At 41.4% G+C, this 19,156-nt stretch overlaps 1 protein-coding gene across 1 annotated transcript; it reads right to left on the bottom strand.

The window, feature by feature from the left end:
• Positions 1-568: 568 nt before the first annotated feature.
• On the bottom strand, positions 569-19,102 carry LOC122835703 (DENN domain-containing protein 5B-like). Its single transcript, XM_044124969.1, has 21 exons — positions 18,739-19,102; positions 14,337-14,446; positions 13,067-13,787; positions 12,194-12,381; positions 9,654-10,163; positions 9,333-9,564; positions 8,125-8,275; positions 7,724-7,811; positions 7,525-7,644; positions 7,284-7,436; positions 7,123-7,201; positions 6,961-7,036; positions 6,728-6,856; positions 5,557-5,678; positions 5,131-5,276; positions 4,158-4,279; positions 3,259-3,443; positions 3,031-3,113; positions 2,560-2,686; positions 2,262-2,436; positions 569-1,841 (listed from the first exon to the last, which is right to left on the bottom strand). Exons 1-21 carry the CDS (start codon positions 18,848-18,850, stop codon positions 1,658-1,660), a joined length of 3,813 nt encoding a protein of 1,270 aa, XP_043980904.1. The 5' UTR covers positions 18,851-19,102; the 3' UTR covers positions 569-1,657.
• Between the last annotated feature and the right edge of the window lie 54 nt (positions 19,103-19,156).

Raw genomic sequence — 19,156 nt, 5'->3', positions numbered from 1 at the left:
TTAAATCAGATTTAAACCTTCATATTTTTTAGCCGTCCAGAAATAGATGTCGGTGTTGTGCTGCTGATCGTTATTCTGCTGCATAATCAAAATGTACTTGAGCTTAAGGTCATAAACTGATGAGAGGACATAGAAAGAGTTAGCACCTAAATACATTAAAGACCTGTTGACAATGTACCCAGATCACTCAAGTATTTCAGTTCAAGTCTAGAATCAGAAACAACTGAAGTGGCATTTAGTTTTTTTCTCCTCCAATATGGAACAAACTTCCAGAAAACTGCAAAACTACTAAAACTACTGAGTTCTTTTAAATCAGGGTTAAAAAGAATCTCCCTTTGACTCACAAAAACTTCTACATGGATTAATTCTAATCTGGATTACATTTTTTTAAAACAGAACAGTAAAGAGGCCAAATTTTGTTTTGTAAATGTTCAGTTATGAATTAGGGCTGGTATCATATCTGAGAATTTCTTTTTTTATTTATTTGGCAACAAAAACTGTCACCATGCCATATTTTATGCCAGGAGTTGTGCGTTTCAAGATTTGTTGACAATAACATATCAAAGCATGCCAGCTGTGTCAATAACTTTAATTTCTCAACAGCACAAACCATGAATAACTTATTGCTCTTCCTAATCTGTATTTAAACGACAGAGACTTGGTCATCGTGGGGTACACTGGTGCTTGCAGGACAGTGCAGAAGATTACATTTTAACATGTTAAATTAAATGCAACATTAACATTTAACATTTTTAACAAACCTGTGCTCTGTTATTCCCATAAGACAAATAAACAGCATGTCTATAATTCACATGAGAAAGCTGGCCTATGGAGGGACCCACTGATGCTGAAAACTGATCAATGTGTAATAAAAATAAATAAATTAAAAAAAAACAATTGGGAATGAATGGCTGGAGCAACTCTAAGAGATCTGATGAAGAAAAATTTTTATGAGAGATTGGCGACGAGGATTCCTGATGGAGGGACAGACAGGACTAGAGTGACACAATTAGCAAACCAGCTTGAATCCAACTGGCTTAGTCTAAGACTAAGCAGAACCTTAGTCACATGCTAAGACTCTGCTTAGCATGTGACTCCAAACTGAAATAAAAAAAAAAAACAAGACACAGGCCAGACATGACACGATAACAAGAGCTTCATGTAACATTAGTTTATGCTTAAATTATACAAGGAGAACATTACTTTTCACGACAATATTTTCTGAGATATCAAATAAAAGACGGTTAATAAGGCCTGAGCAATGACACTTCAGATTACAACACCTAAAGTAATGAAACGAAAAGATTCTGGCCATGCAGGTTAAGATTTTAAGTGCAAGCAACACAGCAGTGAGTAGATACAGTAGATCTAACGTCATATAAGATGGATCATGTAAGCAGATATCTTCTGCATGTTTGAGTTGATCTTTTCTCCCGGAGGAATTTCACAGTGTAGACAAACACAGGACTATTTCCTGGAGCAGATAGAAGACATTTTACATCAGTGAACAAAGCGATATGTTTGGTGCTTCAAAGTCTGCGTCTTCATCTGACGACTTTGATCATGGAGTTACATTTTGTAAGAGTCTGAATGCATCTCGTCCCTCCCGCAGTTTTCATCTCATCTCATCAGGGTGCGTGTGTTTCCCGCATCAGGGTCAGAGTTCGACCCCTTTGACCAGCGCCGCCTCCAGGGTGACGCTGAAGCCGTTCAGGGTTTGCAGGATGCGACAGAGGGAGTGCAGGGCGGCGCGGTCCCGCAGCAGAGCGCCGTCCTCATACGTCCGAGCTGTCAGGGGACACTCGACCAGCAGGGGGAACCACTGAGACAGGAGTTTGTCCCTGCAGAGACAGTAACCAGGTATGGTGGAAAAAAAATAATAAAACAGTTTGAAGGAGCCATTACTTTATCGATTCGATTCTGTCATGCTTTGGCTATTTGTGTTATTATTTTTGTTACAAGTTAGACATCAAAAACTGACTTTCATCAGCCATAAAAATGTACAGTCTTCATATTTAAATTTAAAAAGATCATTTGTAATTAATTAATGCAATATTTTTGGCAAATATTAAACTACAGACGTGGGTTCAAGGATTTGAAAGTGATAGCTTGATTATGCAGCGTTTCTCACCCAGGATAGAGAGAAGTAAAGGATGCAACACATTATCACTGGATTTTTTGAGTATCACATGGTTTATGTTGCCATGTATTTGGCTGCTTTGCCAAAATGTGACCTCTGTTTTTAAAAAATGTCAGCTCACCTGATCCCCAGGCAGACAAACAGCTGAAATTTTCCCTCCTTCCCAATGTTCCTGGGGGAAGAATTGATGGCGTGGACGTAGCGGCACAGCGAGTCACAAGGCGGACTCTTAGGTAGTGTCGAGCCATGCAGGTCGCCCATCTGGTCATTAGTTTCCATAGAAACCACTGCTTTTTCTATGGGAAAAAGTTAGTAGTTTTAGTTGGAAAAAATAATAGGTTTGCTGCGTGGATCCTAAGATGAAACAGTCCCACTGATTGAAACAGAAGCACAAATTCATAGTTGGACAGCAGGCTTACCCACAAAATCCCAAACAAAAACGTTCCTCTGGAAAAGACGGTTGGATCTGAACCCGTGGAGGAGGAACTTCTCCAAAGCGAGGACCAGTCCTCCTTCACCGCATAGCAAGACTGTCAGGTTCCCTCTCTGGGGATGAACAAAAATGGTAAGAAAGCAGCTCAACAGAAGAAACTGTTACTGTACTCAGTGCAAACGACTCTTATCTAAACTAAAACCCATCTGCAGTAATGATGTCTTAATTAACTTCCAGATCAATGCAGATTTATTTATTTCTCTGGAGAGAAGTGGCATTTTCCTCCTAGACACATGAAAAAACCAGGCTGACTGATGGAGGTAATGAAGCGCGTTCAGGCGGGAAATAACACATCCAGGATTTCTACTCCTCTGTGAGTTAACCAGCCTTTCAGCTTAACTGAACTACAGCATTAAATTGATGCATCAGTTATGAAGACATTATCACGGCAACACACCTCCTGCTCAGGTTTGTGAAAATGTTTAACAAGGTTGTTGGCCGCCTCCCTCAGGTCCTCCTGTACCTCGGCAGAGTGCATTCCTGACGGCAAACACAGAAATATGAGAATCTTTACTGTTTTTGTGAGGAAAAAGGTGAGACCAGAGCATGATCTGCTGCTGCAGCACAAACAAACAAGTAGGTCAGGCATTGTGATAAAGAATGTGCTTCTTTGTCAGTGACGTACTGCTTCGGCCGCCGAGTGATCCCAGCACTGTTCTCACGCTCTGAGAAGGAGACACCAGCTCCGGAGGAGTTCCCGACCACCGTCCAGCGTCCTCCTCCGCTCCAGGAGACACCAGCTGACCAATCAGGACTCTCTCCAGGCTGCCGTCACCCACGCCTTTCCCCAGCCATCGGCCACACGGAAATCTGCAGGAAGAAAACAGTTTTACTTCACGTATTTTATTTTATTTTTATCTCGCTAAGATGCGGATCACATGACTGAATTTGTTTTAATCAGTTTATTTAGTAAGATGGTTATATGTCTTGTTTTTAGGCACTGGATGCAGGACAAAGCAGAGTTACTTTATGTTATGAAGTGATGGAGCAGCTCTTTGTTCAGAGAGCATCCTTAAAACAAATCCATCTAATTCTGAAAATCGATGAGAAAATCTCAACCTCTTGACATTAGAGTTAAGACAAAATGTTTTGTTTTATTTAGTCTGCAACAAAATTACCAGAGGCATGGTTATTAGTAAACCTTCAGGTATCAATTGTAATTCTGTGGTGATAGGACAGCCGGTTGGCATGTAGGGAGAGTCTGATGGTTGCTATGGAGACTTGGTGAGCTCACTTGTCTTACATTTTAACATTAATGTGGGATCTAGTTCTCTGTGTTTATTGTCCAGGAAACAAAGTTATGGATTAAATAATAATAAGTGAAAATGACAAAGCAAGAATTTTCCATCTGATGAATAAATGTGTTCAAACTAAAGATCAGGCTTTGCCACATTTGTAGGATGAGACTGAGCTGCGCCAACAGAAGGTGACTTTATTTTGAGGCTTTTTGCACATGTTTCACAGCTCCATCAGAACTGGAGAGCCACGCTCAGCGAAGCCACAAAACCAGGCGGTGAGTCTCACCTGTAGGTGTGACCTGTGATCTCGTTGTAAACCACCACACAGTCGATCAGACACTTGGCCAGAAGACCCGAGTTCTCCTGCACTCCCAGCTGCAGCGTGCTGAGCCGGCCCAGGTTCTTACTCTGAAACAAGAGGCAGAGAGACGGAGTAACAGGCCTGCTCTGGACTAATCCTGCTGCAGGAAAACCTTTTCATGTACCTGTATTTGGAGCAATAGAGGAATATGTAACGAGGCAAAATAAAATCATTTAAATGAATACCTTTAAGTTTTGAAAGCTATCAAATTAAATTGATGTTTTTAACTCTGTTGTGTTAGTCCAGTGCTTTTCAACGTCTTCCAACAATATCTGGTCAGCTTTAGTAGAAGAAGTTTTTTGGCCAGTTATTTAAATCCAGGTTTTTAAGTCAGACCTAATTAGATACACACTTTCTTAGGAGCTTGTAGTGGATAATGTAATTATCCTAATAATTTGTCAGATTCAGCAGAAAATGCTACTTTGTACTGGACAAAATTTTGTTTGGGCCACTATTTTATTAAATGTTTTAGTATAAACTTGTAAGTACCTGCACCCACAAAACAGAATAATTATTGTCAATCAACTTCGCTCCGTTTGCACTCGTAGAGTTTTTATCAGCGCTGCTTCTGCTTTAAAGATTATAATTAAAGTTTAAAGGTCAAAATGTTGAGTAGTTATGCAATTCTGAAAATAAAGCAGAAGAAAAAAATTTCCCTTAGTTCTCAGTGACCGGCTAAAAAATGTTTTGATTTTTAAGGAAGATTTCACAGATGAAAAGTAAAAATCTTAACTCTCTATAGCCACAGAAGCAGTGCAACAAAACGGCAGAGTACTCTGACGTCTACTGCACCCCTATTAAAATATTTATGAAACATTTCATTTGAACTTCTGTCGTTACAGGCAGTAAGTATGTTTTGATTTTCTGGGGTGTTTTGAGGACGGGGGTGAGAACAAACCTGGAAAAAGATTTCCTGTGCATTCTTTGGGATCTGTCTAACTCCTGAATCGCCCAGCTCTCCTGACACACACACCCAGGGGTTCACCGTTGCCATGGCGATGCTCAGCTTCTTCATGGGAATTATAACAACGCGGTATGGAATACCTGAGGAAGAAGAAAAGAAAAAAAAAAAAGGACACAAAATACAATTTATAGGCTTTTAAACATTCCTCAATAAATCTTTACAGCATTGAAACAAATTCAAATGTGTCGTCTTCGACGTCCCAAAAGGACGCTGGCTGAAAGGCACGGCAATAAAGCCAGATGGGTGGAGATGGACATCGTAAAGCTCAACCCAAAGCTCAGGACTGGTCTCTTTCTGTGTCCTTCAATGTAACAGGAGTGGCAGTAAATTCTGCTGCATGTCAGGTTTAACGGGACTTACTGATAGAGGTGAAGGTGCGGGTAAAGCAGAAGTAGTCCACAGTGTTGAGGGAGAGCAGGTGGTACAGAAACTGTTCTCGCTCTTCCTCACAGAGCAGGAACGCATGAGGCTTATACAGCTGCCTGTCAGGGAAGCATGAAAATAAAAACTCAGACAAGATGCAGAAAATCTAAAGGAGATTGATGGCAAAAGTGTAAGGACGCAGCAGACAGCTCTGTTTTTGGCTCAAGGTTAATACTGGAAATAGAAGAAACAAATCCAACTGGGCCAAAATGGCAGGTTCCCTTTTCACTTCCTTTAGGCCAAGTTCACAACTTAAAAGGTTTCTATCTTAATATACATATGAAAGACTAACAAACTAAAAAAATTTGTCTAATTACACTTGGTTGAAACATTGCAGAGTACTGAACCTCTTCCAGTGAGAAAGTACTAAATAAACCGAATGTAATGCATTAACACTGGTTGAGTATTAGCTTGTTATGAACCTTTTATTCAGAGGGTCTGAGATGTATGTTGCTTCTTATGTGCTTTTGTTTGATTTTCATTAGACTCCCAACGACAAACTTTTCTCTTAAAATTTGATGAACATAGAAAATTTCTTTCAAGAAAATGTTTTGTTTTGGACACTCTCCATATTTCTAAAACCTAAAACAAATTTTAAGTTTTAATTTAACTACAAATGAAAAAATATGTTGATGGTATGAAGCTGCAAAACTTTATAAGCTATCTTTTTCAAAATAGGCTTTGTGGCCCTATGTGCTCATGACGGTTGCAGATCCTTGATTTAGTGCTTGCTAGCAAATTTAAAGGTTCTTGTTAAACTATTATGTATGTAAACTAAATGCAAAAAATTACATTACATGGCGTAAACTTCAAAAGACTTACTGCAACGTTCCTATTATATGACAAGTGGAATTACCATATTTTAGTTTCTTCCTCTTCTCTGTTGTTGTGTCACCACAACGTTACATTCTGTGCATAGTTTGTTAGAAACAATTAATCAATTAGGTAGGTGTTCATAATCCTACAGGTCATTATTACAGCCGTTTTGGATCAGTTTGGTTTATTTGATGTGCTTCTTAACAAAAAGTATTAAAAGCACTTGTTCTATAATTGTTCAACTGATCTGGATCATTTCACGTTAGGCTAATAAAGATCAGTGAACTGAGACCTGAGCAGCTCCTGGTTCATCAGCAGCTCTTTCAGGTGTTGGGACAGAATTTTCTTCTCCAGAGCCAGATGGATCCAAGCTCTGGCCTGGCCCACCTCAGACAGATCGTCTCTCATGGTTTGGATAAACCTGAAAAATTAATAAATAATAACAAAAAAGTAAATGTATGAATGAGACGTCTGAACAAATTCCAGGATTTCCTTTTTATAGTGAAACGTTTCTGTTTTTAATACCTTATGTCCTGAATTAGCGACCCTCTCAGGAGCAAAGGGCCGTCATCAGACAGCCTCTGGTCCACAATGTTAGAGCCTGAACAAAAACACAGAAAACCTCTTAATCAAACATTTGCACACACACAAGAAGAAGGAACAATGGTGACGTTGTGCTTCTCTAACCTGGTACATCAGCAGGTGCTTCCATCTTCTCCTGAGCAGCCTGGTAGTGCAGCAGATGGGACCAGATTGCCGACTTTCCCTGTTCATCATAAACACATTTACCTCCATCAGAGCTCTGCGAGATGCGTCGTGTTTGAGGTCTCTCAGATGTTCCCTCTCACCTGTTTGATCTGCAGGCCGTGGCCCCAGGTCCTCTCCAGCAGATCACACAAACCGTGGATGAGAGTGTTTTCCTGAAGGCCGGTGATGTTGGCTTCTCCCTGACCCAGCTCCACACACTCTTTCCCCATCCTCTCCTTCAGCATCCGCTTTGTCTGAAAACCACAAGAAATAGGAATAAACTCTCCGATGTGTTGTTTTAATTGATCAACCTCCATCCATCCAGAGAATGAGAGCGCTCACCTTCAGACGACACTCGCTCAAGAGCCCATCGACAAACTCTCTGTGAGTCTGAGAGACGGCTTGAGGCGACGGGTCGAGGAGTTTCCACTGTCTGAAGGCTCTCCTTGTGGATCCGTGTTTCTATGGAACAAAGAAAATAGCCTTGTAGGTAAATGATGCGGCTTTTGAGGCCTGTATGCGTAGCTGCGTGTGTCAATACCTGTTTAGGTTCACTGTCGGTTCCAGAGTGATCAGCAACACTCCTTCTGGGTTCAGTCCTACGAGAAGCTGTGATGCGACTGGAATACCTGGAGGACACAGAAAATAATAAAATCTACTGCTTAAAATGGATAAATCTGCATACATTTTTACTTAGACCATATTTGTTTTAGCATAAATAGTGATGTGTTTCTATAATGGAGAATACTCTCATGTTGTTCATCAACAATCAAACTGATGATTTCTCAGCTCTCCTGCACCTGTTTTCTATGGGATTACTTTTAGAACTAAACTTCTTTTTAGAAAATTTTCCACGTTAAAACTTGATACATTCCCAGTGTCTCATTCCTTTCTAGCCCATTTTTAAGCCCAACAGACTGCCAGAAGGAACCAAAGTCTCACTTGTGTGTGTTGTGTGCCTGTACAAGCACGTCGGCCTGCAGTCTGGGGAAATATCCCGGGTGATGCCGGCCCTGCCCGATCTTCATGTCCAGCAGGTGGGGGTGTATGGCCGTGTGGTCCGTCTTCAGCAGCCTGCGCTCGATGGCCTGGGCTGCAAGAACAGAAAAGATGCAAAACAGCGTCAGCACTTACTGTTCCAAGGAACCACAGGGAGAAAGAAAACAACAACAAAACAAACAAACTCGCACTATGTTCAAAACAAAACAAGCAAAAAATTGTCTGATATGGGAATGAAAACAATGCAGTTTGTTCAGTAAAGCTGAAACAAGTCGGAGCATGCTGTATTTGATGCAGGTTCTACAGGGGAACAAAACAAACAAAAGAAAAACATTGCTCTGCTTATCAAAAAAAATCAACATGCCACTCAGACAATGTTAGGAAAAGTGAATCACTAATTTCAGTTCAAAAGTACTTTTTGACAAATACAAGAAACAAAAAACACTACGACATTCCTCTATGCTCCTATCGCTTCATCAATATATCCCACTAATATTGATAGATGGAATGATAAAAACTGGACATCAGGCTCTTTAACTTGCACTTCTGTAATCAGCCGTTATACAGTACAGACCAAAGGTTTGGACACAGCTTCTAATTAAATTCAATTAGAAGCTGTGTCCAAACCTTTGGTCTGTGCTGTACACATTGAAATATAACGGATTCACACCTCTTCTATTTTTTAGGATTTTAAGTGACAGACCCATGAAAATAAAGCCATTTGTTCTACAAATAAAAATCTGAGAAGTGTGGCATGTGTTTGTATTCGGTCTTTTAGAATGGCCTAATCAAAGTTTAAACCAAAAGTCAATTGAGAATGTGTTGCAAGGGTTGGCAAAAGGACGTTCAGAGATTTGACAGATTTGAGCTCTTTTACTCTCTAAATACACAAAGCCAACAGCAACAAGACGAATCGCTGTAATTCAATTCGATTCAACAAAGCAGTGATTCTGGAAGCTTTCATGTTTTCATTAGCAAAAAAAATAAATAAATAAATCATGTTTTATTTTCTTTACCTTTATAATAATGCATTTCTTTGAGTTGATCTTTTACTTAAATAATCTACCCCATACATCATAGGGGCATTAATTATGTAAGAAAGGTTATTTTAAGAGAATAATCCATTTAATCACTTTATTCCCTCACAGTACCTGACTCAAAGAGCGTGGTGCATTTCCTGTAAGGACGGTTCCGGGACTCCTCGTCGCTTACGTCGTAAAGTCGCTCTCGCTCCATGCGGCTGTCAAACAGCTGCTGCAGCGGCTCCCTGTCCACCCAGCGGGAGACAACCTTCCCATCAACGAAGGAGGAAAACATGGAGGTCTCCAGGAATCGGGACAAGAAGTGCAAGTGGGCCGCTGGCTGAACTGAGAGGAACGAACCCTAAAAACAACAAAGGCAACTAGATTTTAGTGAATAAACAAGACGCAAGCATCAGTTTCAGCAATGCTGCCAGGAATCTGCTCAAGTACCTTGTCAAAGCTGCAGGTGCCATCTCTATTGTTCAACCACGAGTCCAAATCCATAGCGCTGTTGACAATAAAGTCCTCATACCTGCCAAAAATGGCGGCGAAACGAACGGCGAACACCTCCCTCAGCTGAATATTTAATTTTGCAGCCTTCAACTCTTCCTCTTCCTCCTCAAACACGTGTCCCAGTGTCTTTCCTCCCTCTGAAACTTTTCCTCCTCCGCATCTCCTCGCCAGAGCCTGGAGCCGCTCCAGCACCGCCAGCTCTTCTCCTCCGAGGTTCCCGTTCCTCCGGTCCTCCATCAGGTCCTCCAGCACCAGGCTACTCAGGCGTGGCGACTCCGATGTGGAGCCTGAGGTGGTCGTCACCATCACTCCTCCCCGTGGAGGGAGCCCAAAACTTAGCAGCACTTCACTCAGTTCCTGTATGAGCTCGGTCTGATCTGGGAACAGGGGCAGGTCCTCCGGCGCTTCCACACAGCGGCTGTCAATGTCCACAAAACACAGGTTGGCCTGGGGAGCAGAAAAACACAAGCAGAGCGCCTCAGCCAGCATAATAGGGTTAACCAGTCAGATTTACATCGTGTAGATAAAGTGGCTGAGCTCCAATTAAGCTGCGAGATGAAGAAATGTCATTAATTCATTCTTGCTACAGAGGCTGAATCATTTGAGGGATTATCTCCGCAACAAGAGACACTGTGGAAAATATTTCTGTCAGCCTCTAACAATAAGAAACTTGTGCGATAAAATTTAGAAATCTGCTGAGCGCACATTTCCTAAAGAGTAAGAAAAGACAGGCGGGGATTTAAAAAACTGTCTCTGTAAGCAGCAGTCAGCAGCAATGCAACCTTCAGCAGCGACCTGAGGCCGACGGTTAAACCCTGGGGGATGCAGGGAGATGCACTGGAGAGTCGCAGTCAACAGTATCATCCTCCCAGCCTTCACTTCATTATGTGAGCAACAAACAGGGAAACACAATTTCCCTGTTTGTTGGCCCTACACTTTAAGCTCAAAAACACCCAAACTTGTATGTTTCATGATATTTAAAAAAAAACTATACAGCCTCTCATTTGCATGAATTATTCAGTAAAGCCCATTATTATGGATTTGCCAGGCTCTTCATTTCTGCTTTCATCCCCCGGAGCCGTCTTACTGCGGCCTCCTTTCTGGGCCAGAGCGACTTCAAAAAGGATTCAGCGAGACATTCATGCAGCATAAAGCGATCTCGGATGCAGGCGAGGATGTGAATTGAGGACAGCTCCGAGGGATTGTGAAGAGCCAATCACAGGCGGGGAGCGGGGGGTGTGCTGCATGGAGCAAATATCTGATCTGGAAAGGATGCGAGAACGCCTCGTTTTAAACATTTCCAGATCCTTAGGAATATATAGGAACCCTGAAATTGTGCCTAGTTTACACATTAGCTGATTCTCCACTTATACAATTCCAGTGCATTTAAATTATTTAAATTTTTTCCACACATTTTCACTTTAAATCATAAAGATAATTTTATGTAAAGACCAACACAATGTCGTGCCTAATTGTGAAATAGAAAGAAATCAATACCCGATTTTAAATTTTTATGACTGATAAAAATCTGAAAAGGATATCCTGTATTATTGTTTAGCCACATTTAATCTGATACCCTTAAAACCATTTAAGTATTAGGATGATCTAGTCAAAGTAAATCCAATAAAAAAGAGCTAATTGCTGTTGGCAGACATTCTCCATCTAATCTGAGGTTGAACAAGAATACTTTACAAAAAAGCTAATTTGCTGATTTGGTGGCAGCAACATGCTGCGGGGATGTTTTTCTTCAGGCAGCAGGGTTTCCCCTCAGTGTATTATAAGCCTGGAGGGCCACCAGGCTTTACTTGTGCCTCCACCAGGCTTAGCATTGTTAATTTATCTTAGGTTTTTTTAAATTATTGCCTTTTTTAAGACTTTATAGTTGGTGTTTAGGTATTAATCTTCCAGTCTTGGAGAAGACTGGAAGTAATATTTCTATTAAGTGATATTTTCAAAATTCATGTAAACTTAAAACATTTTCTAACTCAAAAACATGACAGCCAGTTGGATGACTGCCCTAGTGCCTCAAGCAGTGGGCTTAGCGGGTTTTCCAGGTGAAACCCTGGGCAGGACAGAAATACAGAAACACAGAAAGAAACCTGCCAGAAGAAACAAAGACTTGGGATTGGGGAGGAACTTCACCTTCAAACAGGACAAGGATGATATACATACAGCCAGAAATTCAAAACATATTTATGAGTTAGAATGGTCTAGTCAAAGCTCAGACCAAAATCAAACTGATAACTCGTGAAAAGACAGGAAAAATGCCGTTATCCTCCATGTAAACTGACAGAGATATTTTGCAAAGAAAAAAATACGAAAAATGTAAGTCTCTAGATGTCCTTATACCAGAAAACCTGTTCTGGGGGCACTTTGTGTTGGTATCTCAAATAAATCCCAATAAAATACTCAGAGGTTGGGGTTTGTAAAGTCCCAAAAGGTGAAAACGTTGAACAGGCTTGAAGCCTCCTTCTTACCTCATGTGGAAGGTGAAGCGAGGATCGCTGAGCTCCGTTTCTGTGCTGGATGCCCATCAGGAAAGGCACTGGAGCATCGAGGAGGTGATGCAGGGGAGTAGAGATGATGGGGAGGTAGATGTGCTGCCACTGGAAGGGGAACAGCAAAGTGGTGATGCCCTCTGCCACCATCATCAAACGCTGGTAGTCTGAGGAGCAGGAAGACAAATTCTGTTAGCATAGAGAAGTCCCCTTTCTTAACCCATAAAAGAGAAAATATTGAAGCATTTAAAGCAACACTTCAAATAAGAAGTATAATTAAATCTTCTCTTAAAATGCCTGAGGGTCGGTCAGATGTCAGTGACGCCCTGGTCGCTTTTTAAAATCAAATGTAGCGTTTAGTTAGCTTCACAAACATAATGCTGCTTTAACGCTTTAGACCAAATATTATAAATAATGGAGTGGGGTTCTGCTGACTAGTTATGAACAGCCAGTATCTTACCTTATGTAACTGTGAACATTTATTACTGAATTACTGTGAAACTATGTTTTTCTAAGACAACTTTAGTTGTATTTCATCAAATTAATACATTTCTGCCTTATGATTCCAAAGTGTATGAAAGTTTGTGGCTTTCACTCAATAACATTTCAGCATTGCCTCTTTTTTACATCTTTTTTACGTTCTATGAAACCTGAGCTCCAGCTATGTCAAGATGTCTTATTTTTCAAAGTAACAGTTAAAAACAAAATGCTTAGATTTTCAGTGTTAGCTTGCAGCTTTCCGATAGGCATAAATAAAATCGCTGAAGACAAGCAGATAAGTAAACCTGTTCTGGGTTTTATTTTTTCAAATATTATCAAAATAAACTACTGCAAACTGAATTATTCATTTACCTTTTGAGTACAGCAGGACTTGGGTTTCCAGCAGAGCACAGGTAAGTAGTTTAACCATATTGTCCACACCCAGCAGAGAGAAAGCCTCTCCCAGAGGATAGTCCCCCAGGGGAAGCTCCCCGGGACCGGGCCGCTGGCACACGATGGGCCCCTGCACCCCATGGAACCTCAGGGAGCGTCCAGGTGGAGGCAGGGGCACCTCGTAAAGGATGTTGTAGACGTAGCTCTCTAGAGGAAGAGGTGGAGCCGTCTGGGATGTCACAGCCTGGTGAAGTTGAGCCAGAAACTGCCGTGAAGCTTGCAAGAACGGGAGCGGCGTGATGAGGCAGAGGGCTTTGGACACGTACAGGGTGTCCCGCGCTGCATCGAAGGAGCCCACGCAGCCCAGGCAGCCAGAAACTCCAGACGTCAAAGACTCTGCATCCGACTCCTCCAAGCTGCTGGCGAGAGAGTCCATGCTGGAGGTGGAGGGCGTGGAAGCGGAGGAGGACGTGGAGGAAGAAGGCGAGGAGGCCGACGAAGAGGAGTGGTGCTCCACATGGTGCATCTGATAGAGAGTCTGCATGGCGGTGATAATCTGAGGACTAGTCACCTCCTCGTAGAAGGTGTGAACGAAGCCGTAGGAGCGCGTTCCATCGTCAGAGGTGACGGTGAAGGAGTGGAACTGCGGGTCGAGGCTGTCCGCCTGTGTGCGGAAGGACAGACCTCTGGGCAGGCAGAGCTGGAAGCAAAGCGGCAGAATTAGAAAAAGCTTAAAGTTAAAAGTGAAATCTGAGTGTAATACTGAACTTGAAACTTCTTACTGGCTCAAATTGATCCCAGTTTTTTAAGTTATGTTTCAGGCACATTTACTGATTTAACTTTATTGCAGCTCTGCAAGTCTTGATAACCTTTTGTGCTTCATAAGATTCACCCTTAAACACACCCAAGATGTTATCTTACTTATAGTTTTATTTCACAGTTTTCTGTCATTATCTAACATTTAAGAGTTACCATTTATTTCAGTTATTTTGTTTTTGAATTCTTTACGTGGTATTTTCTGGGTTAAAGGTTATCAGGTTTAATTTTTGGAGACAATTGAGAAAGGATGTTCATCTTACTGAAGAAGGACACCTAATATTTCACTAGCATTCGTGAAACTTTGATCAAGAGACCCAACTAAACATTACACCCAAGCAGTCCTTTCAGATTGCAGTGTTGCTAACATTGACATTGTGATGGCGACAGCAATATGCCTCCACTGTGCAGGCAAACCCATCAAACATCTCACCATGTTGACAGCATCCTTGTTGAAGGGGTTCCTGTCCGTGTTCTCCGGGTAATGCACCAGAACCTTTGACTTGAAGGACCGCCGGATGGGGCTTTGCTCGAAGCTCTCACCTGACAGACGGAGGGAAGGAGGAAGGCTGTTTTTATAACAGTGCGAGAAAAAAAATCTGTCCTTGATTTGTGCTGAATCAGAAAAGAAAACAGGACAGATTGGAGCGCGGCAGAACTCAGACAGGACACCCTTTTCTGGTGCGGAAAGGACACAAAGTTTAATTCTTGTTGACAGCAAGGACAATGCTGCTGTGAATATAGAGGAAGGTCCCTAGCAAAGGTTATGTAACTCATTAACATGAAGACAGACAGACGGATGAGGGAAAAGGATGCAACACTGTTCCTCCTCTATGCTCTGCAGCAGAAATTTCTGTGCTTTCTCAGAGTGACGCTTGTGCATAAACAGAATATTTTATATATTCATACACACACTCGGCTGAAAAGAAGTAATGCAGTAGATTTATGCTGGTCAGAGTGAAAAATAAACCAAAATACTTCAATTTTTCTGCCACCTTCCAGTAATATATTTCTTATTTTAAAAAGTGCCTATCATAAAAACTCCAGCCTGTTTAATTACATAATTGAGGTGCAAGAAGCACATCACCTTCTAACAGCAACGTAACATCCTCCGATCTGCTGTGACGTGTGACGCACTTGCTTCAGCGTTCAGAAACATCCACCTCACCTGCCTACAAAATGACTCATAGCAACCTGAGACAGAAAACTGCAGCATGGAGCAAAAAAAAAAAAAAAAAGAGCACCGCTTCACGTTAGACTGAGTCAGTCTGTTTAAGTGGGAGGCAACAATGAGAAAAGGAGGGAGCCGGGGTTCTTTACGTACGGAACCAAACGGAGCAGGAGCTCAGAGAAAGACACCGTGTTTCCATGGCATCCATTTCCGCTCCGGCTTCAAAGACAGGCAATAAATAAATAAATAAAATATAAAAAAGCTTTTTGCGCTTGTCATCAGTTACGTCACGTTTAGCTGGCACACTTAAAACCCATTATAGTTCTGATACACATTCCCACAGAGGAGGTGGCACAGGCAACGTAAGGAACACATTTATGTTTGACTGTGTGTCAGAGCACAGGGAGGAGGAAGGAGGTTTGTTTTAGTGTTTCAGTGAAGGAGTAAATATCTGTTTCTGTCGGGCTGTAATCACCAGCTCTCCTAAATATACATACAAACACATACAGTGTCTTCCAAAACTGTTTTTCACCTCTTTTCCACATTTTCTCACATTAGTATTAAATTTAGTATTTAGATTTCAATGTGATGAATCAACAGAATGTAATTATTAATTGGAAACAAAAAAAAAATGTTTTCAGTTTTATTTTTTGAGAAAATGCTTGCTTTGTCCCTGCTTGTGAAAAACTGTAAACATGACTTCTTATGGCTTTCTTTTATTTCTTTTCACTTCGCCATAAACAACAGATTTGAGGAGCAAAAATAAAATTCTCTTAGCTGAGCTGCGGATCTCTGCCTTTGGTCTTTCCTTAGATTATACACCAGAAAACTATGTTCAGGATTTTATTCAGGGGCATCAGAGTAAAGAGGCAGTAATTTTTATATATTTCTAGATGAAAAACTATAAAATCCACCTAGTTTGAAGTTATTCACTAATTATATCAATCTACTCTAAAATTCCAATAAAAATAGTTAGTGTCATTTTCTTATAAAAAAAACCAACGATATATTTTAATATGTAAGAATATATTTTCACTACGCCTCAGTTTTGTTTTTGTACAGAATAAAATCTCACATAAAAGGAAAACATTTAAAAAAGGAAGAAGATTAAAATGACAAAAAGCATTGAGTGAATTACATATTTATCCATCCAGCAAATAACAAAACAGATATATTTTGGAGGGGTTATTTTTGCTCTCTCTCTCTTTTTTTTTAAAGAGATTAGCACCACGTCTCAGAATATATTTAACTCTAGCTGGATTTTCTGCACACCAGCATCAGATCTATTATTAGACAAATGGTGGCATCTCTCTGCAGTCAGCTTTACATTTTAAAGCAGCTCCATTCGGCCAGGGAGATCTCACCCTGCTGCACTGATGTCATCCCTCCCCCCTCTGTGACCGCCACCAGGCCAAAGCCTCGGCCGTTCAGCATTCCAACAGGCAGCGTCATGTGAAATTTGATTAGGCTGCAGAAAACACAGAGGCATCTATTGAGGAGCTAACAAGAGCAGATTGTCTCTTGGTGGGCTTTCACTAATTACACCAACGCACAAAAGGAGATACAGTATTACCTCATTCTGGCTTGAACAAGACAGGTGAGCACGGTTTTTAAGCGTTGGGTCTCTAGATTTTGCGTGTAAAGGGACAAAAAGAATCAGAAATCCCCTGAAAGGAGCAGAGCCCCCCGGCCTGCAGGCTGTTGCATAAACAGATTGGGGGAGCTCAGATGTACAACCAACTGGGATGGTCACTCACAGCAGGGGGGCAGACAGACAGGTTAGTCAGAGCTTGGAGAAATCTGCAGCAGAGCTGTGCATTATTAAAAGGTTGAGCATTAACATTAAATATGCATTTCAGTTGGTATTTGGGCTCCATTGTAGTTGACAAAAACTAATGATTCGTCCAATTATTTTGTCCCTGTGATTTTCACAATATGGAAAACACAAATTGTTTTGCTTACTGTAAATATGGAATACTGGGAGTGATTACTATTTTTATTAGTCTGACAAGACTACACTGCCTTTAAAAAACATATCGGGTTCAAAATTAGTCTGCTGGTGGTGTCCTGTTCTTTTTCCTCCTCAGTTGCCCGTGGTAATGTCCCCACTTCCTGCCTTTGAATGCAGCATTTAACAAGAATTTCACCCACAGGCTGGTTTAGATTCTATTTCTCTGACAGATTCCAGTCAATGTTAATAATAAATCTTCCATCTGCACTAAGGAGTACCACTGGGCTGTGTGCTCAGACCAATCCAATAAACTGGAACCTTCTCTTGGTGTAATTGTTGGACAATATGGGTTGCATATCTGTTGCTAGGATAATACTCAGCCATATGTACCATTAAAGACTAATAAATCGGATCCCTTAGCAGAATACAAGTGTGTCTTGCAGGATGATAAAACCCAAGATGAGTTAATTTGCAGTTTTTAAACTCAAAGCAGAAGTTGCCTTCTTTGGACCAAATGTCTGTGTGATTGGTCACTTTTTACTGTTTTCTTATCTACATTTGGTAATAATTCTCAGATTTTGGATACTGTCCTGCTGTACGATGAGATACTTGTGGAAAGAACTGATACATTAACTTGAACGTGAAATTCGTAAGAATACAAACAGAAACATTTTATCTGGAAAGAAGGAACATGTTGCTTTTTAATGCTGATAGCAACAGTGAGCCAAATGATAAGGATTTTCCATAATTGAGAACCAGCCTGTGTTACATTAACGACTTGGCACCAAAACTGTCATGTCATAGCTACCTTCTCCCCTTGAGGAGTTGCTCTAAATGAGTCTAACAGAGAGGAGAGGAGGACGGGGTGTGACTATTGTCTGCTGCTCTAGAACTACCACCTGGAAGCGACATTTGGCTTATTTAACTCACTCGGTTCTGTTTCCTTACAAAGGCTTCAGGGCGCAGGCAGAACATCAGCAACCAGAAGAAAATCAGAATATATCCTCCACTGCTTCTGCAGGCCAACCACCTCCTTTCCCATCCTAATCTGCCCAAAACTAATTTGGTTAAGATGATAAAATTTCAGGTTTGTGTCAAATAGATGCAAAGAAGCGACAACATGGATTATTATCTGCTCAGAACAGAACGATCCGGACGGTTTTATCATCCTGCCTGAACCCTGAACCTCCTGGCCTCGATTCTCCAGCTGTGTTCCAGCTTTAAGGTGTCGGACAGGATGTTGTTGATAGTCTGTTCTCTACTGTTCCTGATTCAGGTGTCTAACTGGATGACTTGCAGAAAACTGAGGCATATTCTGGACTCCTCTAACACACTGCTGTTTTGGAAATATGATGAAAATATGAGGAGAACTGCGCCTTGTTTTCCTCAAGCAGGGTGAGACAAAAGGACAAGAATAAAAAAATCAGGAATCAACTGTCATTGTAAATCTATGCAAACCGATTCAGATCCATTACAGTTTCTGATTTCTAAGACATTTTGAAACATGTAGGGATATTTTAAAAAGCACTGTGTGAGAGGGATTCTGAATATTTGTTACATAAACATTGGCATATTTCCTTCGCAAAAGAGGGCATCCACACATAAAAATCTCAACACTGCAGACAGAAAACAGATTTTAAGCCCAAATGAGCCCTACTGAAAATGGCATCTTATTTATGTAACCATGTTTTAAATGAAATCTGGCGTATTTACCCGCGCCATCGTCCAGCTCCAGGCCCGTCTCGGTGTCCACTCCACACACGACAAAATAGTGGGCGAAGCGGCAAGAAGCCGACCCACCCGCGGCAGCTGCAGTCCCGTTCATGTCGACGCGTTGATTGGGGTGACAGCTGCGAGTTTCTCTTCTTCTACTTGTGCCTAACGCTGCGGGTTTTCATAGTGGACCGGGATCATAATCCGAAATGTCTCCCCGCTGTGAACTCTGAGATCCGCTCTCTGACTGTGATGGAGTCCGGATGATCCAGCGATGGTCATCACGTTTGTTCACAGAAAGAGGAGAAGGAGGAGGAAGGTTGGGTGGGAGGAGAGAGAGAGAGAGGAAGAGGAGGAGTGGGAGGAAGGAAAGGAGACAAAGACAGAAAAAAACAACGGCGCGTCTCCACTGAATCCC

The sequence above is a fragment of the Gambusia affinis genome, linkage group LG08 (genome assembly GCF_019740435.1).
Source record: "Gambusia affinis linkage group LG08, SWU_Gaff_1.0, whole genome shotgun sequence".
Classification (NCBI taxonomy): Eukaryota; Metazoa; Chordata; class Actinopteri; order Cyprinodontiformes; family Poeciliidae; genus Gambusia; species Gambusia affinis.
The sequence above is the reverse complement of the archived record's forward strand: the minus strand, read 5'-3'. Positions and strand labels throughout refer to the sequence as shown.